The 27994-nt window shown below is 40.6% G+C and overlaps 1 protein-coding gene across 4 annotated transcripts in view; it reads right to left on the bottom strand.

Annotated features, from left to right (window-relative positions):
- Nucleotides 1-27994, bottom strand: part of LOC109866866 (casein kinase I-like) — a 63519-nt gene that overhangs the window by 22167 nt on the left and 13358 nt on the right. For all 4 annotated transcript variants that reach the window (XM_031801489.1, XM_020455745.2, XM_020455744.2 and 1 more), the window contains exon 4: nucleotides 26964-27033. In XM_031801489.1, coding sequence (XP_031657349.1) covers nucleotides 26964-27033 — 70 coding nt within the window. The remainder of the gene's footprint in view (nucleotides 1-26963; nucleotides 27034-27994) is intronic.

Here is a 27994-nt window from a genome sequence, read left to right as displayed (position 1 = left end):
CCATAGCCAGTAGCGCAAAACAATTCGACAGTAGAGGAGAATTTCTGTTAAAACCTATTAAGAATGGAGAAGCTTGCGGCAAGCTGATAAATGCATGGGGTGGAGGGATACAATTTGGGAATTCTAGAGTGGATAAATCTGTTGGGATTACAACCTGACAATAACGTCACTGGTGTGAGGTTTCTTGAACGAGCCGAGCCCAGCAACAAAATGAGCGATTTGCCCTCTCAAAAAAGGCTCTGGACGAGTACGGTGGGTGATCTTGTGCGTTTATCAGTAGTACAGGAGCGAGGGTGGATTTCAGATATCCCCTTGACCTAGCACATTTTAGTCACTAATTGTGGTGTCTAGGCTAAAAGTTCCTTATGATAAGTAACATTTAAGTTAAGAGTGCTTCAGGAGGACATCACTGAAATGCTTCAACCACCAGGAAAATGAATGATTCCTCATGCGGTTGTGAATTCTGATACACTTCAAGGTGAGGTCACCCATTTGGAAAAAAAACAGCTCTGTTGACACTGGGCTTAGGTTGATCCAGCAAACTAAATGGCTGCCATTGTTAACCTATTTTGCATCCTGGTCACAAAAAAGATTGGAAGTTTTTTGGGACAAGAGAGGCTAGCTAACTACATAGCATAAGCGCCCCAAAAAGATACCATAGCCTCCTGAGAAACGAAACCCCAAAAATGTTTGGGGTGAAGAAAAAAAACATGTAAAATTTTTAAAATATACATAGTAAAAATAACCCTTGCGTGAGTGTGTCAACTTTTGACTGGTACTAATATATATATATATATATATATATACATAGTAAAAATAACCCTTGCGTGAGTGTGTCAACTTTTGACTGGTACTAATATATATATATATATATATATATATATATATATATATATATATATATATATATATATATATATATATATATATATATATATATATATATATATATATATATATATATATATATATATATATATATATATATATATATATATATATATATATATATATATATATATATATATATATATATATTAGTACCAGTCAAAAGTTGACACACTCACGCAAGGGTTATTTTTACTATGTTATACATTGTAGAATAACACACATGGAATCACGTAGCAACCCCCCCAAAAAAGTGTTAAATCAAAATATATTTTTGATTTTTGATTCTTCAAAAAGTAGCCACCCTTTGCACACTCTTGGTATTCTCTCAACCAGCTTCATGAGATGGAATGGAATGCATTTCAATTAACATGTGTTCCTTGATTCGTGGGATGTCCTTAATGCGCTTGAGACAATCAGTTGCTGTGACAAAGGAGTAATACACAGAAGAGGGTCCTTAACCAAATAGGGTTAAGTCCATATTATGGCAAGAGCAGCTCAAATAAGCAAAGAGAATCGACAGTCCATCATTCATTTAAGACATGGTCAGCCAATCCAGAAAATCTCAAGAACAGTCGCAAAAACCATCAAGCGCTATGATGAAACTGGCTCTTTGGTCTGTTGAGTACAAATGAGATTATTGGTTCCAACCGCCGTGTCTTTGTGAGAAGAAGAGTAGGTGAACAGATGATCTCTATATGTGTGGTTCCCACCGTGAAGCATGGAGATGGTGTGATGATGTGAGGGTGCTTTGCTGGTGACTGTCAGTGATTCATTTCGAATTCAAGGCACACTTAACCACCATGGCTACCACAGCATTCAGGAGCGAGACGCCATCCCATCTGGTTTGCGCTTAGCGTGACTATGTTTTTCAACAGGACAATGACCCAACACACCTCCAGGCTGTGTAAGGGATATTTGACCAAGAAAGAGTGATGGAATGCTGCATCAGATGACCTGGCCTCCACAATCACCCGACCTCAACCCAGTTGAGATGGTTTGGGAAACTTGGACCACAGAGTGAAGGAAAACCAGCCAACAAGTGCTCAGCATATGTGGGAACTACTTTAAGACTGTTAGAAAAGCATTCCAGGTGAAGAAGGTTGAGAGAACACCAAGTGTGTGCAAAGCTGTCAAGACAAGGATGGCTACTTTGAAGAATATTAAAAATATTTGTTTAACACTTAATTGGTTACAACATGATTCCACGTGTGTTATTTCAGAGTTGATGACTGCACTATTATTCTACAATGTAGAAAATAGTAAAAACAAAGAAATTGTTGAGTAGGCGTGCCAAAACTTTTGACAGGTAGTGTATGTATTAGAGGCCGACCCATTATGATTTTTCAACCCTGATACCGATTATTGGAGGACCAAAAAAAGCTGATAACGATTATAATCGGACGATTTTTAATTCTTTATTTGTAATAATGACAATTACAACAATACTGAATGAACACTTATTTTAAATTAATATAAAACATCAATAAAACTCCATTTAGCCTCAAATAAATAATGAAACATGTTCAATTTGGTTTAAATAATGGAAAAACAGTGTTGGAGACGGAAAAAGTGCAATATGTGCCATGTAAAAAAGCTAACGTTTGAGTTCCTTGCTCAGAACATGAGAACATATGAAAGTTGGTGGTTCCTTTTATCATGAGACTTCAATATTCCAAGGTAAGAGGTTTTAAGTTGTAGTTAATATAGTATTTATAGGACTATTTCTCTCTATACCATTTGTATTTCATATACCTTTGAATATTGGATGTTCTTATAGGTACTTTAGTATTACCAGTGTAAATGTATAGCTTCCGTCCCTCTCCTCGCCCCTACCTGGGCTCGAACCAGGAACACATCGACAACAGCCACACTCGAAGCAGCGTTACCCATCGCTCCACAAAAGCCACGGCCCTTGCAGAGCAAGGGAATAACTAAGTCTCAGAGCGAGTGACGTTTGAAACCGTATTAGCGTGCACCCCGCTAACTAGCTAGCCATTTCACATCGGTTACACCAGTCATTAGGCTGATTGGCTTCAAGTCATAAACAGCCCTGTGCTTGTGAAGAGTTGCTGGCAAAACACGCGAAAGTGGTGTTTGAATGAATGCTTACGAGCCTGCTGCTGCAGACTATCGCTCAGTCAGACTGCTCTATCAAATCAGACTGAATTATAACATAACACAGAAATACGAACCTTTGGTCATTAATATGGTCAACTCCGGAAACTATAATTTCAAAAACAAAACGTTTATTTCAGTGAAATACAGAACCGTTCGGTATTTTATCTAACGGGTGGCATCCCTAAGTCTAAATTTACTTGTTACAATGCACAACCTTCAATGTTATGTCATAATTGTGTAAATTCTGGCAAATTAGTTCGCAATGAGCCAGGCTGCCCAAACTGTTGCATATACCCTGACTCTGCGTGCAATGAATGCAAGAGAAGTGACAAATTCACCTGGTTAATATTCCCTGCTAACCTGGATTTCGTTTAGCTAAATATGCAGGTTTAAAAATATATACTTCTGTGTATTGATTTTAAGAAAGGCATTGGTGTTGACGGTTAGGTACAGACGTGCAACGATTGTGCTTTTTTCACAAATGCGCTTTTGTTAAATCATCCCCCAGCGTTGCATCGAGACGCAGGACACGCTAGATAAATGAGTAATATCAACCATGTGTAGTTATAACTAGTGATTATGATTGATTGTTTTTTATAAGATAAGTTTAATGCTAGCTAGCAACTTAGCTTGGATTCTACTGCATTCGCATAACAGGCAGGCTCCTTGTGGAGTGCAACGAGAGGCAGGTGGTTAGAGCGTTGGACTAGTTAACTGGAAGGTTGCAAGATTGAATCCCCCGAGCTGACAAGGTGAAAATCTGTTGTTCTGCCCCTGAACAAGGCAGTTAACCCACCGTTCCTAGGCCATCATTGAAAATAAGAATGCGTTCTTAACTGACTTGCCTCGTTAAATAAAGGTATATAAACCATTTTTAAAATATATATTTTTTAAATAAATAGGCAAAATGGGCGCCCAAAAATACAGATTTCCGATTGTTATGAAAACTAGAAATCGTCCCCATTTAAAAATCGGCCATTCCGATTAATCGGTCGACAGTAAGCAAGCATGTATGCTTGTGGACGTTTACAATTACAGCATGTACAGTTGAAGTCGGAAGTTTAGATACACTTCAGATGTAGTCATTAAAACTCATTTTTCAACCACTCCACAAATTTCTTGTTAACAAACTATAATTTTGGCAAGTCGGTTAGTACATCTATTTCACTTATTATTCACTGTATCACAATTCCAGTGGGTCAGAAGTTCACATAGACTAAGTTGACTGTGCCTTTCAAACAGCACGGAAAATTCCATAAAATTGTGTCATGGCTTTAGAAGCTTCTGGTAGGCTAATTGACATCATTTGAGTCAATTGGACGTGTACTTTGTGGATGTATTTCAAGGCCTACCTTCAAACTCAGTGGCTCTTTGCTTGACATCATGGGAAAATCTTGGAAGCAATTTCCAAACGTCTGAAGGTACCACGATCATCTATACAAACAATAGTACGCAAGTATAAACACTATGGGACCACGCAGCCGTCATACCGCTCAGGAAGGAGACACGTTCTGTCTCCAAGAGAAGAACGTACTTTGTTGCGAAAAGTGCAAATCAATCCAAGAACAGCAGCAAAGGACCTTATGAAGATGCTGGAGGAAACAGGTACAAAAGTATCTACAGTGAGGGAAAAAATTATTTGATCCCCTGCTGATTATGTACGTTTGCCCACTGACAAAGAAATTATCAGTCTATAATTTTAAATGGTAGGTTTACTTGAACAGTGAGAGACAAATAGCAAAAAAAATCCAGAAACCGCATGTCAAAAATGTTATAAATTGATTTGCATCTTAATGAGGGAAATAAGTATTTGACCCCTTTGCAAAACCCTTGTTGGCAATCACGGAGGTCAGATGTTTCTTGTAGTTGGCCACCAGGTTTGCACACATCTCAGGAGGGATTTTGTCCCACTCCTCTCTGCAGATCTTCTCCAAGTCATTAAGGTTAAGGCTGACGTTTGGCAACTTGAACCTTCAGCTCCCTCCACAGATTTTCTATGGGATTAAGGTCTGGAGACTGGTTAGACCATTCCAGGACCTTAATGAGCTTCTTCTTGAGCCACTCCTTCATTGCCTTGGCCCTGTGTTTTGGGTCATTGTCAAGCTGGAATACCCATCCACGACCCATTTTCAATGCCCTGGCTGAGGGAAGGAGGTTCTCACCCAAGATTTGACCATCGTCCCTTTGATGCGGTGAAGTTGTCCTGTCCCCTTAGCAGAAAAACACCCCCAAAGCATAATGTTTCCAACTCCATGTTTGACGGTGGGGATAGGGTTCTTGGGGTCATAGGCAGCATTCCTCCTCCTCCAAACACGGCGAGTTGAGGCCAAAGAGCTCTATTTTGGTCTCATCTGACCACAGCACTTTCACTCAGTTGTCCTCTGAATCATTCAGATGTTCATTGGCAAACTTCAGACGGGCATGTATGTGCTTTCTTGAGCAGGGGGACCTTGCGGGCGCTGCAGGATTTCAGTCCTTCACGGCGTAGTGTGTTACCTATTGTTTTCTTGGTGACTATGGTCCCAGCTGTCAAGGCAGGATCATTGACAAGATCCTCCCGTGTAGTTCTGGGCTGATTCCTCACCGTTCTCATGATCATTGCAACTCCACGAGGTGAGATCTTGCATGGAGCCCCAGGCAGAGGGAGATTGACAGTTCTTTTGTGTTTCTTCCATTTTCAAATAATCGCACCAACTGTTGTCACCTTCTCACCAAGCTGCTTGCCGTAGCCCATTCCAGCCTTGTGTAGGTCTACAATCTTGTCCCTGGCATCCTTGGAGAGCTCTTTGGTCTTGGTCATGGTGGAGAGTTTGTAATCTGATTGATTGCTTCTGTGGACAGCTGTCTTTTATACAGGTAACAAACTGAGATTAGGAGCACTCCCTTTTAAGAGTGTGCTCCTAATCTCAGCTCGTTACCTGTATAAAAGATTTCGGGCTCCCAGGTGTCTTTCTGATTGAGAGGGGATCAAATACTTATGTACCTCATTAAAATGCAAATCAATTTATTACATTTTTGACATGCGTTTTTCTGGATGTGTTTGTTGTTATTCTGTTTCTCATGGTTCAAATAAACCTACCATTAAAATTAGACTGATCATTTCTGTGTCAGTGGGCAAACGTACAAAATCAACAGGGGATCAAATACTTTTTCCCCTCACTGTATATCCACAGTAAAACGAGTCCTATATCGACATGACCTGAAAGGCCGTTCAGCAAGGAAGAAGCCACTGCTCCAAAACCACCATAAAAAATCCAGACTACGCTTTGCAACTGCACATGGGGACAAGGATCATACTTTTTGGAGAAATGTCCTCTAGTCTGATGAAACAAAAATAGAACTGTTTGGCCATTGTTATGTTTGGAGGAAAAAGGGGGATGTGCCAAAACTGAGTTTAAATTATTTGGCTAAGGTGTATGTAAACATCCGACTTCAACTGTATGTATGTATGTACAGTTGAAGTCGGAAGTGTACATACACCTTAGCCAAATACATTTAAACTCAGTTTGTCACAATTCCTGACATTTAATCCTAGTAAAAATTCCACCTTCGGTCAGATAGGATCACCACTTTATTTTAAGAATGTGAAATATGTATGTATGAATGAAAAACGGGTTTTAATGACTCCAACCTAAGTGTATGTAAACTTCCAACTTCAACTGTACGTATGCACACACACTTTAAGTGCATAATTGTCCAAAACAAATTACATTACAAACAATGGGTACAGTAGGTGACAACTCACTTAACCATTCCTGAGATATTCACTTCCTAGAAATAATTTTAATATCAAACTCACAAATTGTAATTAATAATTGCACAACCCCCCTTTCAAATTTCCACAAAATGTGCTAATTTTGAAGGCAGCCATTTTTTTAGGAACCAGGAAGATAAAATTGTCAAGGTCACACTCCCACATGTGATGTCATTGAAAAGCCCAGAATGTCCTCTCAAAGGGACAACAGATCTTAATACAGTGGCTTGTATGGCCTAGGATTCGGACCAAGAACTGATGTCCACTTGAGGACAAAAATGAATTGCTGGGTCTCAGGAGAAGAGGGAACACTCATCTGTACAGCACAACTACGCTATTCTGGACTGACATTTCACACAATTTAGTTGGCATTCTATCCACCTCATTTCGAACGTTACAATGGGCACAGCCAAAACGGAAGTGACAGATTCTACGTCCACTTTACTTCCCGACTGCAGCGCGCAGGTGGAAAACTTGCCAAAGAAATGTATATTATTATTAAAGTCAATTAATACAATATAAAAAGTCAAGAAAAACAATTATAAGAGTATAGGTAAGTAATTTTATATTTATTTCATTCAAGTTTGCTAGACTTACTAGTAAGCTAGTTCTGTTGATAATGTTAGTTGTCAAAGTTAAAGCCCCGTCTATCCACCAAGCCAATATCTTCTATGATAACTAGAATGATAAACTATAGGCTACATAACTCAAAAGCGTTGGTGAGCATACACACTAGGGGAAAAGTTTGTTTTACAGTCATACACCTGATCAACGCATCCTACTGCACAGCTACATACTAATAAGGAGGTAACAAGACCCTTCACGAGGTCTCTAACGCAGATATTGGTTCAGACTACAGGTCAATCGATTATGATTTTTCAACGCCGACATCGATTATTGGAGGACCAAAACCGATTAAATTGGCCAATTTTTAAATATATATTTGTAATAGTGACAATTACAACAATACTGAATGAACAATGAACACTTAATATAATACAAAGAATATCAATTTAGTCTCATAAATGAAACATGTTCAATTTGGTTTAAATAATGCAAAAATGTTGGAGAATAAAGTGCAATATGTGCCATGTAAAAAAGCTAACGTTTAAGTTCCTTGCTCAGAACATACAGTTGAAGTTGGAAGTGTACATACACCTTAGCCAAATACATTTAAACTCAGTTTCACAATTCCTGACACTTAATCCTAGTAAAAATTCCATTTTCGGTCAGTTAGGATCACCAACTTATTTTAAGAATGTGAAATATCAGAATAATAGTAGAGAGTGATTTCAGCTTTTATTTCATTCATCACATTCCCAGTGGGTCAGAAGTTTACATACACTCATTTAGTATTTGGTAGCATTGCCTTTAAATTGTTTAACTTGGGTCAAAACGTTTAGGATAGCCTTCCACAAGCTTCCCACAATAAGTTGGGTGAATTTTGGCCCACTCCTCCTGACAGAGCTGGTGTAACTGAGTCAGGTTTGTAGGCCTCCTTGCTCGCACATGCTTTTTCAGTTCTGCCCACACATTTTCATATAGGATTGAGGTCAGGGCTTTGTGATGGCCACTTCAATACCTTGACTTTGATGTCCTTAAGCCATTTTGCCACAACTTTGGAAGTATGCTTTGGGTCATTGTCCATTTGGAAGACCCATTTGCAATCCAGCTTCAACTTCCTGACTGACTGTCTTGATGTTGCTTCAATATATGTACATAATTGTCCTCCCTCATGCCATCTATTTTGTGAAGTGCACCAGTCCCTCCTGCAGCAAAGCACTCCCACAACATGATTACCGCCACTCTCGTGCGTCACGGTTGGGATGGTGTTCTTCAGCTTGCAAGCCTCCCCCCTTTTCCTCCAAACATAACGATGGTCATTATGGCCAAACAGTTCCATTTTTGTTTCATCAGACCAGAGGACATTTCTCCAAAAAGTATGTTTGTCCCCATGTGCAGTTGCAAACCGTAGTCTGGCTTTTTTATGGCGTTTTTGGAGCAGTGGCTTCTTCCTTGCTGAGCAGCCTTTCAGGTTATGTCGATATAGGACTCGTTTTACTGTGGATAGATACTTTTGTAGCGGTTTCCTCCAGCATCTTCACAAGGTCCTTTGCTGTTGTTCTGGGATCAATTTGCACTTTTCGCAACAAAGTACGTTAATCTCTAGGAGACAGAACGCGTCTCCTTCCTGAGCAGTATGATGGCTGCATGGTCCCATGGTGTTTATACTGCGTACTATTGTTTGTACAGATGAACGTGGTACCTTCAGGCATTTGGAAATTGCTCCAAGGATGAACCAGACTTGTGGAGGTCTACACATTTTTTCTGAGGTCTTGGTTGATTTTTGATTTTCCCATGATGTCAAGCACTGAGTTTGATGGTAGGCCTTGAAATACATCCACAGGTACACCTCCAATTGACTCAAATGAGGTAAATTGTCCTATCAGAAGCGTCTAAAGCCATGACATAATTTTCTGGAATTCTCCAAGATGTTTAAAGGTACAGTCAACTTAGTGTATGTAAACTTCTGACCCACTGGAATTGTGACAGTGAATTATAAGTGAAATAATCTGGAAACAATTGTTGGAAAAATGACTTAGGATATCTACTTTGTGCATGACACAGACTTGCCAAAACTATAGCATGTTAACAAGAAATTTGTGGAGTAGTTGAAAAACGAGTCTTACTGACTCCAACTGTATGTATGCATGTATGCATGCATGCATGTGCGTGCAGATAATGAAATTCATAGGTAGCCTAGGCTACACCTATACGCTCCCTCCCAGTCCCTGTGTACGCAGCTCAAAAAGCTACCCTATTGTTTCAGTTTATGGACAAGAAATATACCCTACCTAGGCTACAACACGTAAGTAATTTAGAATGTTAATGTTTTCAAGTGAGTACAAAACTTTTCTAGGCTGGAAACTGCAATGAGTAGCCTATGTCATTTGAATAACTGCTCATAAGCCTGGCGTTTTGAACGCATATTTATTTTTGAAATAACTGCAACTAGCCTGTCTGATAGGGAAACTATTTGGATCAGTTATGGAGTTCTTCCTCATACCAGGTGCTTTCCTTGGCTCATCGCACTCTAGCGACTACATGTGGAGGGTAGTGCTCCCGCAAGCTGACTTCAGTCAGTTAAACAGCGTTTCCCCCACACATTGGTGTGGCTGGCTTCCGATTTAAGCGAGCAGGTGTTAAGAAGCAGAGCGGCTTGGTGGGTCATGTTTTGGAGGACGCATGACTCAAACGTCGCCTTTCCAGAGCCCATTGGGGAGTTGCAGCGATGAGACAAGAACGTAATTGGATATCACGAAATTGGGGAGAAGTGGGTAAAATTACAAACAAAACAAAATAATACACGTGCGCAGAGCAAGTTGTATCCATAGTTCCCATGTTTTAAAAGCGTTTGAAAATTAGGTGGATTAGGGCAGCACAATTGATCAAATTCACAGATTTGCATGCGATATGGATATTGCCCGCAATAATTATTTGTAAACGTCACTCAGTATAACATACATTGTATAGTTCCCGCCGTTTTCCCCCTCTTGCAGCTGCTTCCCACACACACCAAGCCCGGCCCCCGTCAATCAAGTAGCACAGTTCCTCCTCCTTGCTGTTAGGTCAAATGCAGTCAAGAGACTGTTCCAAACAAGAACAATTCAGCTTCCCAGTTTTAAAAAAATCAGATCCTAAAAAAATGATGCGTTAGATTTTTTGCCAATATCTAGTAGCCAGAGTGTGTGATGACATGGTAATGTTTTACAGTTGTAAAGTATTTGTTGGAAATGGTTGCTTGGGAATGACAGATCGTCTTCTCTCATTCAAACAAGCGTTTTGATCTACACTAATGTTGCGGTTTATATTTTTGTTCAAAGTAAAATCATTAATTGTTGCAGTTCCTTTAAGGAAATAAATAAATAAATTGAAATAAATTCATTAGGCACTAATCTATGGATTTCACGTCTAAGAAAACATCTGTTGGTCACAGTCATTATCTGGTCTGACCACCATTTGCCACAAGCAGCGTGAAGTCCTTCGCATGGAGTTGATTGTGGCCTGTGGAATGTTGTCCCACTCTTTAATGGCTGTGAGAAGTTGCTGGATATTGATGGGAACTGGAACACGCTGTCGTACACATCTATCCAGAGCATCCCAAACACGCTCAATGGGTGACATGTCTAGTGAGTATGTAGGCCTTGGAAGAACTGGGACATTTTCAGCAGGAATTGTGTTAAGATCCTTGCGACATGGGGCCTTGCATTATCATGCTGAAATATGAGGTGATGGCGGCGGATGAATGGGATGACAATGGGCCTCAGGATCTCGTCACTATCTCTGTGCATTCAAATTGCAACTGATAAAATGCAATTGTGTTCTTTGGCCGTAGCTTATGCCTGCCCATATTATAACACCACCACGACCATGGGGCACTCTTTACAACGTTGACAACAGCAAATCGCTTGCCCATGCAACTCCATAAAAAGCTGTCTGCCATCTGACAATTGAAAACGGGATTCATCCAAGCAGAGCCCACTTCTCCAGTGTGCCAGTGGCCATCAAAAGTCAGCATTTACCCACTGAAGTCGGTTACAACATCGAACTGCAATCAGGTCAAGACCCTGTTGAGGACGACGAACACGCAGATGAGCTTCCCTGAGACTGTTTGACAGCATGTGCAGAAATTCTTTGGTTGTGCAAACCGACAGTTTCAACAGCTGTCTGAAGCCGGATGTGGAGATGCTCACTAACAGGGATGTAAAAATATGCACGCATGAAAAATATCTAGGATCTTTTATTTCAGCTCATGAAACCAACAATTGACATAGTGTTTATTTTTTGTTCAGTGTATATTGCGAGTCAAGTCAGTAAAGAAATTGGAATTCGATTTTTTGCCCATATCGTGCAGCTCTACATTATATCCTATGCCGTACCTATAAAAAAAATTAACCACTAGGGCAGGAATTGCCAGGGACCTTCCAATACAATATTAACACGATACTTAGGTGCCGATACAGAATTGTCAAATCGCAATACATATGGTATGTATTGTGATTCGATACTGATTTTATTGCAATTCGATGTTGTAAACAATTGCTCACCATGTCTGCTGCATAGGGACAAGAGTCATGAAAAGAAAAATGCTTAAAACAAATTGGCGCACCATTTAAAAAGATGGAGAACAAGCTATGAAGGAGAAATACTGGCGTTTTAGTGAAGGTACAGCAAACTAGAGGCAAAACGATAACGCAAAATTTTAAAAGATCTGATATATCGTGAAAAATAATAACCCAACTAGGGATGCACGATGTCTAGTTTAATGCCAATGTGCAAAACCGACGTCAAAGCTGACAAATAAACCTATATAATGTAGGTACATGACGTAATCACGCCACGTAAAATGTTGCACTATAAGTGCAACACAGCCTTCCTAAACCCACAATGTCTGCCATGTGGCTCGAGTCGTCAACAAGACAAGCAGTCATTTGAAAGAATAAGAATTTCAGCGAGACAACTCAAAGGCAAAGTCCATTTATAGCCAAGATAATGGAATTCATTGCCCTTGACAATCAACCATTCTCTGTCGTGGGTGATGTTGGCTTTTGCCGACTGGTCGAGTACAGGTACACACTAACAAGTGCACTATTTTTTAAATGTTGCTCTACCAGAGTTACACAGTAATAGCGTCACTGCTATTAGCTTCACGACATTCACACTATGGAACACTGTTTGGGTCTTTGCGTGTCAAAACTTTACAACAAAAGTCTGCAAACACAGCTAACGTTATAAGCAGCCAGCTTGCTTAATCTTGCTAGTGAGGTTGTGTTGTGAAGCTAGCCATAATACGGATTAGGCACAATAGTGTAATTTACGGTTTTCCTTAAAAATAAAAGTACGTGACGCTAATTAATACAAATAGTAGAATTATAAAACTTTTATTTTGAAGGCTAACAGCAAAGTCCACTATTGTGGCTAATCCTTATTGTGGCTAGCTACACATAGGATGGTCAGACCACCATTAATCAAATAAGAACGGTCTTAAAATTAGGTTTATCTTAGATGACACCTAGCTATATAGTTAGCTAGCTACAGCTACTGAAACAGATAGCTAGCTCATGGATGCAAACTAACTTTTTTTTTACGACCAGCACTGTAGGTGCGCAAGACAACTTCATCAGCATCATAGCATACGTATCGATGAATCGTTGTGACAAACGTGTTCAATGATTTCATGAACTGCAGTCATATGCAGGTCCTGATTGGTGAACAAGCTTATTTGACACGCAAAGACTTAAACGGCTTTCCATAGAAATCCTGGTTGAGAATGAAACAACGAAACAGAACAGCAAATAAATGAAAGAAATAGGTTTTTATTATGTTTTACTGGTAATGGGGACATACGTAAATGCCAACAAAATAACGTTTTAGTCAGTGTGGTATGTGTAACTTTTATTTAACTAGGCAAGTCAGTTAATCTTAAGGATCGGCGTCCCCAGCAACTTTTTTTTTATAAAGACTGCCTACCCCGGCCATACCCGGACAACGCTGGGCCAATTGTATGCCGCACTATGGGACTCCCAATCACGGCCGGAAGTGATACAGCCTGGACTTGAACCTGGGATTGTAGTGACTCCTCCAACACTGAGATGCAGTGCCTTAGACCGCTTCGTCCATGTTTGTGTTAACGATTTAACGGTACTAGAACACTTAAAAGACCGCTAAAATAAAATATTTTTTGGGGCAAGGAAAATATTGGATATCGTATCAGACAAAAATGTCATATCGGTGCATCACTAATCCCAATATATATAACTAACCATTTTTTCCCCCTCATTACACCGACATAAGTTTATGCTTACCACAGTGAGCATTTGATTCTATAATTTCTCCTCTACCTTTCCTGGGTGATAAAGCACTAGGATGTTGCCTCTGGTTCTAAGTTGAATATATGAAACATATTACACACGATTATAATAAATATATGATAATATATGATTAAAAGACCTAAGAGTTGTCTGCTTCGTGTTTTACTTTTGCCATAAAACTCAAATCAAATTTTATTGGTCACATATACATGGTTAGCAGATGTTAATGTGAGTGTAGAGAAATGTTTGTGCTTCTAGTTCCAACCGTGAGGTAATATCTAACAATTTCACAACAACTACCTTATACACACACACGTAAAGGAATGAATATGAACATATAAATATATGGATGAGCGATTGCCGGCATTGGCATGATGCAGTAGATGGTATAGAGTACAGTATATGCATATGAGAAGAGTAATGTAGTGTATCTAAACATTTTATAAAGTGGCATTGTTTAAAGTGACTAGTGATACATTTATTACAACCAATTTTTTATTATTAAAGTGCCTAGAGATTTGAGTCAGTATGTTGGCAGCAGCCACTCCATGTTAGTGATGGCTGTTTAACAGTCTGATGGCCTTGAGGTTAGAGGTCGACCGATTAATCAGAATGGCCGATTAATTAGGGCCGATTTCAAGTTCATAACAATCTGTATTTTTGGACACCAATTTTTTTAAATTTAACTAGGCAAGTCAGTTAAGAACACATTATTATGTTCAATGACAGCCTAGGAACGGTGGGTTAACTGCCTTGTTCAGGGGCAGAACAACATTTTTACCTTGTCAGCTCTGGGATTCGTTTTTCCAACCTTCCGTTTACTAGTCCAACGCTCTAACCACCTGCCTTACATTGCACTCCACGAGGAGACTGCGTGGCAGGCTGACTACCTGTTACGTGAGGGCAGCAAGAAGCCAAGGGAAGTTGCTAGCTAGCATTAAACTTATATAAAAATAAAAAAAATCAATCTTAACATAATCACAAGTTAACTACATCTGGTTGATGATTTTACTAGTTTATCTACTAGCATGTCCTGCGTTGCATATAATCGATGCGGTGCCTGTTAATTTCTCATCGAATCACAGCCTACTTCGCCAAACGGGTGATTTAACAAGCGCATTTGCAAAAAAAGCACTGTTGTTGCACTAATGTGTACCTAACCATAAACATCAATGCCTTTCTTTAAAATCAATACACAAGTATATATTTTTAAAACGTGCATATTTAGTTATAATTGCCTGCTAACATGTATCTGTTATAACTAGGGAAATTGTGTCACTTCTCTTGCGTTCCGTGCAGCAGTTTGGGCCACCTGGCTCGTTGCGAACTGTGTGAAGTCCATTTATTCCTAACAAAGACCGTAATTAATTCGCCAGAATTGTACATTATGACAGAACATTGAAGGTTGTACAATGTAACAGCAATATTTAGACTTAGGGATGCCACCCATTAGATAAAATACGGAACCGTTCCGTATTTCACTGAAAGAATCAAATGTTTTGTTTTAGAAATTATAGTTTACGGATTCGACCATATTAACTTCTTGGATATAGGGGGCGCCCTTTTAATTTTTGGATAAAAAAACGTTCCCGTTTTAAACAAGATACTTTGTCACGAAAAGATGCTCGACTATGCATATAATTGACAGCTTTGGAAAGAAAACACTGACGTTTCCAAAACTGCAAACATATTGTCTGTGAGTGCCACAGAACTGATGCTACAGGCGAAACCAAGATTAAATTTCAAACAGGAAGTGCCCCAGATTTTGAAGGCGCTGTGTTCCAATGTCTCCTTATATGGCTGTGAATGGGCCAGGAATGAGCTTACACTGTCATTTCCCCAAGGTGTCTGCAGCATTGTGACGTATTTGTAGGCATATCATTGGAAGATTGACCATTTTACACTACATCTACCAGGTGCTCGCTTGGTGTCCTCCGTCGCAATTATTGCGTTCTCTCCAGCTGCGTGTATTTTTCCATTTGCTTCCGAGGAGAAACCCAACTGCCACGAATGATTTATCATCGAATAGATATGTGAAAAACACCTTGAGGATTGATTCTAAACAACGTTTGCCATGTTTGTCGATATTATGGAGTTAATTTGGAAAAAAGTTTGGCGTTGTAATGACAATTTTCGGGGGGGTTTTCTTAGCCAAACGTGATGAACAAAACGGAGCGATTTCTCCTACACAAATAATATTTTGGGGGAAAAAAATGAACATTTGCTACCTAACTGAGAGTTTCCTCATTGAAAACATCCGAAGTTCTTCAAAGGTAAATTATTTTATTTGAATGCTTCTCCTGTTTTTGTGAAAATGTTGCCTGCTGAATGCTAGGCTTAATGCTATGCTAGCTATCAATACTCTTACACAAATGCTTGTGTAGCTATGGTTGAAAAGCATATTTTGAAATTCTGAGACAGTTTTGTTAACAAAAGGCTAAGCTTGTGAGTGAATACATTTCTTTCATTTCATTTGCGGTTTTCATGAATAGTTAACGTTGCGTTATGGTAATGAGCTTGAGGCTATGATTACGCTCCCGGATACAGGATTGCTCGACGCAAGAAGTTAATGACCAAAGGCTCGTATCTGTGTGTTATGTTATAATTAAGTCTATGATTTGATAGAGCTGTCCGACTAAGCGATGGTCGGCAGCAGCAGGCTCGTAAGCATTCATTCAAACAGCACTTTACTGCGTTTGCCAGCAGCTCTTTACTGTGCTTCAAGCATTGAGCTGTTTATGACTTCAAGCCCATCAACTCCCGAGATTAGGATGGTGTAACCGATGTGAAATGGCTAGCTAGCTAGCGGGGTGCGCGCTAATAGCATTTCAATCGGTGACGTCACTTGCTCTGAGACCTTGAAGTAGTTGCTCTGCAAGGGCCGCGGCTTTTGTGGAGCGATGGATAACGATGCTTCGAGGGTGGCTGTTGTCGATGTGTTCCTGGTTCGAGCCTAGGTAGGGGCGAGGAGAGGGACGGAAGTTACACTGGCAATACTAATGTGCCTATAAGAACATCCAATAGTCAAAGGTATATGAAATACAAATGGTATAGAGAGAAATAGTCCTATAAATACTATATTAACTACAACTTCTTACCTGGGAATATTGAAGACTCATGTTAAAAGGAACCATCAGCTTTCATACGTTCTCATGAGCAAGGAACTTAAACGTTAGCTTTTTTACATGGCACATATTACTTTCTTCTCCAACACTTTGTTTTTGCATTATTTAAACCAAAATGAACATGTTTCATTATTTATTCGAGGCTAAATGGATTTCATTGATCTTTTATATTAAGTAAAAATTAGTGTTCATTCGGTAGTTGTAATTGTCATTACAAAAAAAAAGAAGAAAAAAAAGAAGCTGATTAATCGGTATCGGCTTTTTTTTTGTGGTAAAACAGTAATTGGTATCGGCGTTGAAAAATCATAATCGGTCAACCTCTACTTGAGAGAAGCTGTTTTTCAGTCTCTCGGTCCCTGCTTTGATGCACCTGTACTGACCTCGCCTTCTGGATGATAGCGGGGTGAACAGGCAGTGGCTGGGGTGATTGTCCTTGATGATCTTTATGGCCTTCCTGTAGCATCGGGTGGTGTAGGTGTCCTGGAGGGCAGGTAGTTTGTCCCCGGTGATGCGTTGTGCAGACCTCACTACCCTTTGGAGAGCCTTACGGTTGTGGGCGGAGCGGTTGCCATACCAGGCGGTGATACAGCCCGACAGGATGCTCTCGATTGTGCATCTGTAAAGGTTTGTGAGTGATTTTGGTGACAAGCCAAATTTCTTCAGCCTCCTGAGAATGAAGAGGCGCTGTTGCACATTCTTCACGACGCTGTCTGTGTGGGCGGACCATTTCAGTTTGTCCTTGATGTGTACGCCGAGGAACTTAAAACTTTCCACCTTCTCCACTACTGTCCCATCAATGTGGATTGGGGGTGCTCCCTATCCTGCTGTTTCCTGAAGTCCACAATCATCTCCTTTGTTTTGTTGACATTGAAATACTGGTATCGTCACAGCCCTATAAAACACTCCGTGGGACTTAGGCCACAAGCTTTCTACCAATATCTCACATGTATTATTCACACCAAAATTGCTTTCAAAAGCAAAGGCTTTACTGTGATTTAGGCTTTGATGGGGAAATCTGTGATTTATAATGCTGCATAGCAGAGAGGAAAACACTGCCGTGAAATCCTCACAGCTCCAGTGGAAGTTCTCTCGGGCGAAGCTACTGATCAAAGCCGGGAGATGAGTCACAAGTGACATGTTATGCAACTTTCACTTCACATGCAGTGGGATACGGCGGGGAAATCAATGGCATATGTGGCAAAAAATAAAATAAAAATCACATTGTGTGGCAGAATGGGTTGCAGACTAGCTTTTACAGCGACACAATACCCTCACAGGCTCACATGCAAAACCTTTACCATTGAGTAAAGAAAGTAGAGGCAGTGTTATCTGTATGTAGGCACTGTGTTTGAAGTGTATGCTATTGTAGGCAGTAGTAGGGACTATTAAAACCCAGTGCGAACCAGGGCTGGCAATTTCCAAGGACCTCACAACATGATATCACAACTTAGGTGTCGATACGATGTATTTCGATTCTCAATGTATTGCAATTCAATGTTCCAAACATATTGCTCACCATGCCTGCTGCAGAGGGACAACAGAAAGCGATGAGAAAAATCAAGGAAATAAAAGTGCTGAAAACATGTTGGCTCACTATTTATAAAGATGGAGAAAAAAATTATAGGATGAACAATACCAGAGTTTTGGCATATTGCACCTAGGAATTTTCAATTCTCCCCGACTGCTTAGCTGACTCTGTATTACAAATGTGACTGATGTTCCCATTGATGGATTTATCAAGTCATTGATATGACACTTGCTTAGCCAACACTACCCAAGAGGGTAGCAGTCATCCTATATAGAACTGGAATAATATTACACATACAACTACAGCCATATAATTATATGTCAGACTTTAATAAAAACATTTTTGGTGTGGTTTGTAAAATAGCACTTCCTGTTAAAGAGAAGCGAAAGCAGTCTCAGCAGTGTATTCAGTGAGACGTCATGGCAACGTGTCGCCTCCCGCAGAGGTTCTGCAGGTGTCTCATCAACACCACAGGACCAGTGCTACTTTCGGCATCTGAGCCTGAGACTCAGACGAGTCGAGCGACACACGTGTGTAGCAAATTGACTGAGGTGTCTGTGTGAGGGAGAGACTAATGTACGTGTGTATGAGAGAGAAAGATCTCAAGCTCATTCCCAAGCAACCGTTCCAACCACAACAGAGAACCACAAAAATACTTTACACCTGCAAAACATTACCAAAGCCTTGAAAGCCTAAATATTGTGGAGCAATATAATGTCTGAGATTCAGGTAGTGTGTGAGCAACCTGAAAGAGGACAGCACTCACACACACTAGGGCTGCAAAATATTGGTCCAAAAAAATCTAACTGCGATTTGAAATCTCATATATATATTTTACAAAGGAAACCCTTGAGTAAATGAGGGATACAAAGTAAAAAAAAAAAAAATCTACATATCCTCATTTATTCAAGTGTTTCCTTTATTTTGGCAGTTACCTGTAGAACGGACGAAGAAGTATAGCTTGAGTCACAGGAAAATGGAATAACACGTTGCGGATGAAGTTTGGAATGACAATTTAATGTGTACAACATCTAAAGATCTGCATCACTATTACCAAAAGGACGTATTTGTTTTTTTCCGGGGCCTCCATACTACACAACAAGGATGAGGAAGTGATTTCCTGTTTGGGGTAAATTTCTCAAAAACATGTGTATAAACACAAAAAGGTGTCTGGACCCATTGATAATGTTCAATTTATATCAAAACATTTGATTTGGTTGTACATTTTTTTGGGGAACTTCTACTTTAAAGTGGATCTAACAGCAAGGAGGGGGAACCTTTTTGGTTGAGTGAGGGGCAAGGCTTGCTCTATGTGGGAAGCAGTTGCAAGAGGAGGAAAAAAAGTACATTTTCAAATCGGACGTTACACATGTGACTGTGGCGCTTCAAAACTATTTAATGCAATATGAAATTCTTGCAAAATGGATATTGCACGTCAATATTGAGATTTCGATGTGAATTTGATTAATTGTGCAGCCCTAACACACACCCAGTGCAATTGATTACTATCGAGTCCCTTCAACCTGTCAGACACTGAGGCCCGGTGAAATTTCCAAAACAGAAGAGCTTGGTAATTCTTCTTTCGTGTGACAATTAAAGGGTAGGAATCATGAGTTTTTACACACCAAATTAACACAGTGTAGTAAAATACTTAGTAATTTAGGTAACCAGATTGTTACTACAACTATGACTACAAAGTTGTGTTTTGGGGGTTTTACATATTTAACTTATTTCCGAATACCTTCTAAACTTGTTTACGTGTTGCTGTGCGTTTTGCTGCCAACCTTACTTTGCTACTTGACAACTTTACGGCTTTTAACTTTTTAATTACCGTTTATATTTTTGGTTTTTCACTCTAAACATTTTTTCTTTCAACTTTTTCACTCCGGACGCTTTATCTGGATGTGGGTCGTCAAGACATTAACATGATGCTTTCTAATTGCAGTCGCTGTACTCATAATATACAGGAGAACGATCGCCTTCCGGCGAGGATAGCAGTGCTGCATGCCCAGCTTCAGACGCAATCGTTAGGCAAGGGTAATTTCAGTGTAGGAAAGGAAGAAACAGCGTCTGTGCCACTAGTAAGTACAGATAGTAACGCTAGTATAAATCCCCTCGCACGGTCCCGGCAGCCGGACAACTTTCTCATGGTTTCTGGAGGGAAATGGTGTAGGAATGCTCAACCGGTGTCGCTCATTCAGCCGACAGAAACTTTCAACCGGTTTTCCCCATTAAACAGCGAGTCGGAGTCAGAGGTCGAGCCTTCTCTTGTCTCTACTCCTCCCGTTACGGGGTCTGAGCAGCCGAAGCTTCCCACCATTAGCTCTGACAAATTGAAAACCCTAGTCATTGGTGACTCCATTACCCGCAGTATTAGACTTAAAACCAGGGGGCAGGGCTACCAACTTTAAGGCTAATCTGAAAATGGTGCTGGCTAAAGCTAAAACTGGCGAGTGTAGAGTATAGAGATATTGTTATCCACGTCGGCACCAACGATTTTATGATGAAACAGTCAGAGGTCACCAAGTGCAACATAGCTTCAGCATGTAAATCAGCTAGAAAGATGTGTGGCATTGCGTAATTGTCAATGGCCCCCTCCCAGTTAGGGGGAGTGATGAGCTCAACAGCAGAGTCTCACAACTCAATCGCTGGTTGAAAACTGTTTTCTGTCCCTCCCAAAAAATATAATTTGTAGATAATTGGCCCTCTTTCTGGAACTCACCCACAAACAGGACCAAGCCTGACCTGCTGAGGAGTGACGGGGTGCTCTCATCTTATCTACCAACATAGACAGGGCTCTAACTCCTCGAGCTCCACAATGAAATAGGGTGCAGGCCAGGCAGCAGGCTGTTAGCCAACCTGTCAGCTTAGTGTAGTCTGCCACGAGCACAGTCAATGTAGTCAGCTCAGCTATCCCCATTGAGACGGTCTGTGCCTCAATCTAGGTTGGGTAAAACTAAACATGGCAGTGTTCACCTTAGCAATCTCACTAGGATAAAGACCGCCTCTATTCCGGTCATTATTGAAAGAGATCTTGATACCTCACATCTCAAAATAGGGCTACTTAATGTTAGATCCCTTACTTCAAAAGGCAATTATAGTCCATCACTGATCATAATCTTGATGTGATTAGCCTGACTGAAACATGGTTTAAGCCTAATTAATTTACTATGTTAAATGAGGCCTCACCTCCTGGTTACACTTGTGACCATATCCCCTGTGCATCCCGCAAAGGCGGAGGTGTTGCTAACATTTACGATAGCAAATTTATTTTTTATTTTTTTTATAATAATTGTCTTTTGAGCTTCTAGCCATGAAATCTATGCAGCCTACTCAATCACTTTTTATAGCTACTGTTTACAGGCCTCATGGGCCATATAGAGCATTCCTCATCGAGTTCCCTGAATTCCTATCGGACTTTGTAGTCATAGCAGATATTCTAATTTTTGGAGACTTTAATATTCACATGGAAAAGTCCACATACCCACTCCAAAAGGCTTTCGGAGCCATCATTGACTCAGTGGGTTTTGTCCAACATGTCTCTGGACCTACTCACTGTCACAGTCATACTCTGGACCTAGTTTTGTCCCATGGAATAAATGTTGTGGATCTTAATGTTTTTCCTCATAATCCTGGACTATCGGACGACCATTTTATCACATTTGCAATTGCAACAAATAATCTGCTCAGACCCCAACCAAGGAGCATCAAAAGTCATGCTATAAATTCACCGACAACACAAAGATTCCTTGATGCCCTTCCAGATTCCCTCTGTCTACCCAAGGACGCCAGATGACAAAAATCAGTTAACCACCAAACTGAGGAACTCAATTTAACCTTGCGCAATACCCTAGATGCAGTTGCACCCCTAAAAACATTTCTCATAAGAAACTAGCTCCCTGTGTTGTGGCAGAATCAGAATCCTTTAGGTAACATTGATAAATAAGATGTTTTATACATTTTCATAAGTATGCTTATGTGGGAAAAAGTTACTTGGGGCCCAGAGAGGGGAGAGGTCAGGTTTGTCTTATCTGTGAATGTGTCGAACTATTCCTAAACCATGTGAAGTGATGGTGTGATTAATGGGGAACCAGTTAGTTGGCTCCACAATGTCTGTGTGCCAGTCACTCCACTCCGTGATCTTGTCCAGAAGGGGTTGTATTTTCGATGGGAGTATCTAGAATTGACAATTGATATATGCCATTGGATGTTGTACCAAGAACGAGAAGTAGAACCTCGTCTAAGAGGGCAAACTGAACGAAAATGTATGGCTAATGCTGTCTGGCTATGGGATACTCATTTTTCAAGTAAATCTTCCTATGTGTAATGTCCCTAAGATCTGTTATTCGTCATGTGAGTTGATGGGTGTGTCTTGGCTATAAATTATACTAAGAACTGTTTTGTAAGTACTCTCAGAGAATTCATTTATAGACACTGAATTGTTCTTAGAGTCACAGGGCTATGGTGAAGCTCATAATTAAATATGGACTTTATGATAACTCTAACCTGTGTGGTTTGCTCGCTCATGATTTGGTAATACAGGTAATTTCCACGACACCTGGTATACAGAAAATACCCGAGCTCTGAAGCAAGCTTCCAGAAAATTGGAACGGAAATGTCGCCACACCAAACTGGAAGTCTTCCGACTAGCTTGGAAGGACGGTACCGTGCAGTATCGAAGAACCCTTACTGCTGCTCGATCATCCTATTTTTCCAACTTAATTGAGGAAAATAAGAACAATACGACATTTCTTTTTGATACTGTCGCAAAGCTAACTAAAAAGCAGCATTCCCCAAGAGAGGATGGCTTTCACTTCAGCAGTAATAAATTCATGAATTTCTTTGAGGAAAAGATCATGATTATTAGAAAGCAAATTACGGACTCCTCTTTAAATCTGCGTATTCCTTCAAAGCGCAGTTGTCCCGAGTCTGCACAACTCTGCCAGGACCTAGGATCAAGAGAGACACTAGAGTGTTTTAGTACTATATCTCTTGACACAATGATGAAAATAATCATGGCCTCAACCTTCAAGCTGCATACTGGACCCCATTCCAACTGAACTACTGAAAGAGCTGCTTCCTGTGCTTGGCCCTCCTATGTTGAACATAATAAACGGCTCTCTATCCACCGGATGTGTACCAAACTCACTAAAAGTGGCAGTAATAAAGCCTCTTGAAAAAGCCAAACCTTGACCCAGAAAATATTTTTTAAAACATCGGCCTATATCGAATCTTCCATTCCTCTCAAATTTTAGAAAAGGCTGTTGCGCAGCAACTCACTGCATTCCTGAAGACAAACAATGTATACGAAATGCTTCAGTCTGGTTTTAGACCCCATCATAGCACTGAGAGTGCACTTGTTAAGGTGGTAAATGACCTTTTAATGGCATCGGCCCGAGGCTTTGCATCTGTCCTCGTGCTCCTAGACCTTAGTGCTGCTTTTGATACCGTCGATCACCGCATTCTTTTGGAGAGATTGGAAACCCAAATTGGTCTACACGGACAAGTTCTGGCCTGGTTTAGATCTTATCTGTCGGAAAGATATCAGTTTGTCTCTGTGAATGGTTTGTCCTCTGACAAATCAACTGTAAATTTCGGTGTTCCTCAAGGATCCGTTTTAGGACCACTATTGTTTTCACTATATATTTTACCTCTTGGGGATGTCATTCGAAAACAATGTTAACTTTCACTGCTATGCGGATGACACACAGCTGTACATTTCAATGAAACATGGTGAAGCCCCAAAATTGCCCTTGCTAGAAGCCTGTGTTTCAGACATAAGGAAGTGGATGGCAGCAAACGCTCTACTTTTAAACTCGGACAAAACAGAGATGCTTGTTCTAGGTCCCGAGAAACAAAGAGATCTTCTGTTGAATCTGACAATTAATCTTAATGGTTGTACAGTCGTCTCAAATAAAACTGAAGGACCTTGGCGTTACTCTGGACCCTGATACCTTTTGACGAACATATCAAGACTGTTTCAAGGACAGCTTTTTTCCCCATCTACGTAACATTGCAAAAATCTGAAACTTTCTATCCAAAAATGATGCAGAAAAATTTATCCATGCTTTTGTTACTTCTAGGTTAGACCACTGCAATGCTCTAATTTCCGACTACCTGGATAAAGCACTAAATAAACTTCAGTTAGTGCTAAATACGGCTGCTAGAATCCTTACTAGAACCAAAAAATGTGATCATATTACTCCAGTGCTAGCCTCCCTGTCAAGGCGAGGGCTGATTAAGGTTTTACTGCTAACCTACAAAGCATTACATGGGCTTGCTCCTACCCATTTCTCTGATTTGGTCCTGCCGTATATACCTGCAGGTACACAGGCCTCCTAATTGTCCCTAGAATTTCTAAGCAAACAGCTGGAGGCAGGGCTTTCCCCTATAGAGCTCAATTTTTATGGAATGGTCTGCCTACCCATGTGAGAGACGCAAACTCGGTCTCAAGCTTTAAGTCTTTACTGAAGACTAATCTCTTCAGTAGGTCATATGATTGAGTGTAGTCTGGCCCAGGAGTGTGAAGGTGGACGGAAAGGCTCTGGAGCAACGAACCGCCCTTGCTGTCTCTGCCTGGCTGGTTCCCCTCTTTCCACTGGGATTCTGAGTCACTGGCGCTCTTTCATGCCGTCCCTAGGAGGGGTGCGTCACTAGAGTGGGTTGGCGCCCACCCCTTGGGTTGTGCCGTGGCGGAGATCTTTGTGGGCTATACTCGGCCTCGTCTCAGGATGGTAAGTTGGTGGTTGAAGATATCCCTCTAGTGGTGTGGGGGCTGTGCTTTGGCAAAGTGGGTGGGGTTATATCCTTCCTGTTTGGCCCTGTCCGGGGGTGTCATCGGATGGGGCCACAGTGTCTCCTGACCCCTCCTCTCAGCCTCCAGTATTTATGCTGCAGTAGTTTGTGTCGGGGGCTATGGTCAGTTTGTTATATCTGGAGTACTTCTCCTGCCTTATCCGGTGTCCTGTGTGAATTTAAGTATGGTCTCTAATTCCCTCTTTCTTTCTCTCTCGGAGGACCTGAGCCCTAGGACCATACCTCAGGACTACCTGGCATGATGACGCCTTGCTGTCCCCAGTCCACCTGGCCGTGCTGCTGCTCCAGTTTCAACTGTTCTGCCTGTGATTATTATTATTTGACCATGCTGGTCACTTATGAACATTTGAACATCTTGGCCATGTTCTGTTACAATCTCCACCCGGCACAGCCAGAAGCAGACTGGCCACCCCTCATAGCCTGGTTCCAAGCTAGGTTTCTTCCTATGTTTTGGCCTTTCTAGGGAGTTTTTCCAAGCCACTGTGCTTCTACAACTGCATTACTTGCTGTTTGGGGTTTTAGGCTGAGTTTCTGTACAGCACTTTGAGATATCAGCTGATGTATTTATATAGCCCTTTGTACATTTGATTTTAATTAAACTAACCACAATGCAATATTTCGCAATGTCATATGGAAAATCTACTCTGCGTTAGCTAGCTCGAGCTGGTTAACATTAGCCACTGCCATTCAGTGTGTGTTGGCATTGGTGAGCTACAATCCACCAATCACGAAGAGGTGCGATCTAAACAAGCAATCAGATACGCCACATGTGGGGGCCGCGTGATCTCTGTGAAGTAGGCTACCTGAGTTTAACTTTGGGCTTAGTACTAGTGTGCTACAGTAGCTGACTGACTGAGCTGTTGTGATCATTACCATCTGCCTGGAGTCTTCCTTCGATTGTAGTTGTTGACTCTTCCCCTATGCCCAATGCCGTCTCTTGGACTATTGCCTCACTATATTGGATTAGCAGCATCTCCCTCTGTAGGGCCTCTTTCCTTGGCTTTTCTTTGGTAGCTAATGCAACTGTCAAGTCTTGCCTCAATTTACTTTGTTGTGTTCCGTGGGTTCCTGCCTGTGCTAGACTAGTTGGTGTTGTTCTCTGGCTTATTACTGAGCTATGTCGACCGTGGTGGTTGGCTAGCTAGACAAGTTAGCTGGGTATGCTGGATAGCAGGCTAAAATAATTCAATGTTGCTGGCTAGCCAAAAGAACTGCATATACCTGTAACATTATTTGATAACTGGTTAGATGGCGTTATGCATTTCCAAACCATCGGCTTACTTTAATGTAGCTCTAAGCTAGGTGTTGATAGCAAATGGCTGACTCATGCAGTGCTAATGTAACGCAAGAAGGCTGCTAGGGCTAACGTTAGCAGGATAGATGGCTAGCAACACGGTAAGCTGATTTGTAACAATATTCGTAAAGTATTTGCTTGCAAGTTGTCTGAAAATTAAATTGAAACCAGTAGTCATGATTGCAAATGATTGTTTATTTGATGTTACACATTTGAAGTTATTTCTGTTGGCGTTTACAATTTAGGGAATAGGCTGGCTTTACCAGTACTCTCAAATTGAATCACACCTCGCAAGAATAATTTCTGGCATGACTTCGGCATTCTGATCGATGGCATGTAATAACCCAAAAAATAGAAGGTGTAACTTTGCAGTGGGACTTCTGATGAGTATATTAATGCAAATCCATATGTTACGTTTATGCTACCTACCCTTTAAGAACGGGCAGTCTTCATACAGAACCTCACCAATCTGAGGTGACCTCAAGTCAGTAGGAGTGATCAATGAGATGGAAAAGAGGAAGAGAGGATGGAGACAGAAGGGTGGATAGAAGGGTGGAGGTCTTACCTGTGCTGCCTAATGTTTTGTAAAACCGGTACTCCAAATGCAGCTGTGGTGCCCTTGATTTGATTGGTTCCTGGAAGAATACAAAAAGGAAACACTTCATTTGAAGGTGGGCTTTTCATTCAATACACAATATGAATTACACCTACAATAAATATGAAAATTAATTAAATGAATTATCATTCAAACAAACTACTTTCAAATTAAGGTTCAGAAATTCATTAATTAGCATGTAATTGACTATTAAAATAAATATTTTTTTAATAAAATAGATCATGATTTTGATAGCTGTTCATTGGGTCAATTCACTTTAGAAAGAGGATAATCTCATGAGGGAAATAAGAAATAAGGCTTGGGTGGTATACCGGGGTATTTGAAAATAGCAATGGGATGTTTTTTCCATATGATTTAAACTTATTTTTTTCCCCCAGTACATCTCTTTAAGTAAATACCTGCAGTCAGCTTGTGCAATGCATTAGGAGATGAAGCAGATTGCGTTCTTCTTTTCACAAGTCACATTATTTTACATTATGAAGCTTAAGTATAGGGCGGCGCAAAATTGGCCGTGCGTTGTCCCGGTTAGGGGAGGTTTTGGCCGGTAAGCCGTCATCGTAAAAAAAAAAAAGGCCAGTTGAGAACAAGTTCTCATTTACAACTGCGACCTGACCAAGATCAAGCAAATAAATGTTTTAAAAAATAATTTAAATTGTAAAAATAAGAATTTGTTCTTAACTGACTTGCCTAGCTAAATAACGGTTAAATAAAATAAATTAAGTAGCTCCCCAGAACAGCTGAGCCAGTCACGTTTGATTGTCAATAGCACAATGGGAGAACGCGGGAGCAGGTCCAGCAGTTTACTGACAGGGGTCGTGTTTTTTATTGAAAGTCTGTTTTTTTTTGCTTCCATAGAGTGATCAGGGTCATGCAACTCGTTTTCCTTCACAGAAGATACATTAGTGCAACTCATTCAGCAGAAAACAGCTTTTTTTTCATCAGATGACTACAGAAGTGCAACGCTATTTGAAATGGCAGCC

The sequence above is a fragment of the Oncorhynchus kisutch genome, linkage group LG22 (genome assembly GCF_002021735.2).
Source record: "Oncorhynchus kisutch isolate 150728-3 linkage group LG22, Okis_V2, whole genome shotgun sequence".
Classification (NCBI taxonomy): Eukaryota; Metazoa; Chordata; class Actinopteri; order Salmoniformes; family Salmonidae; genus Oncorhynchus; species Oncorhynchus kisutch.
The sequence above is the reverse complement of the archived record's forward strand: the minus strand, read 5'-3'. Positions and strand labels throughout refer to the sequence as shown.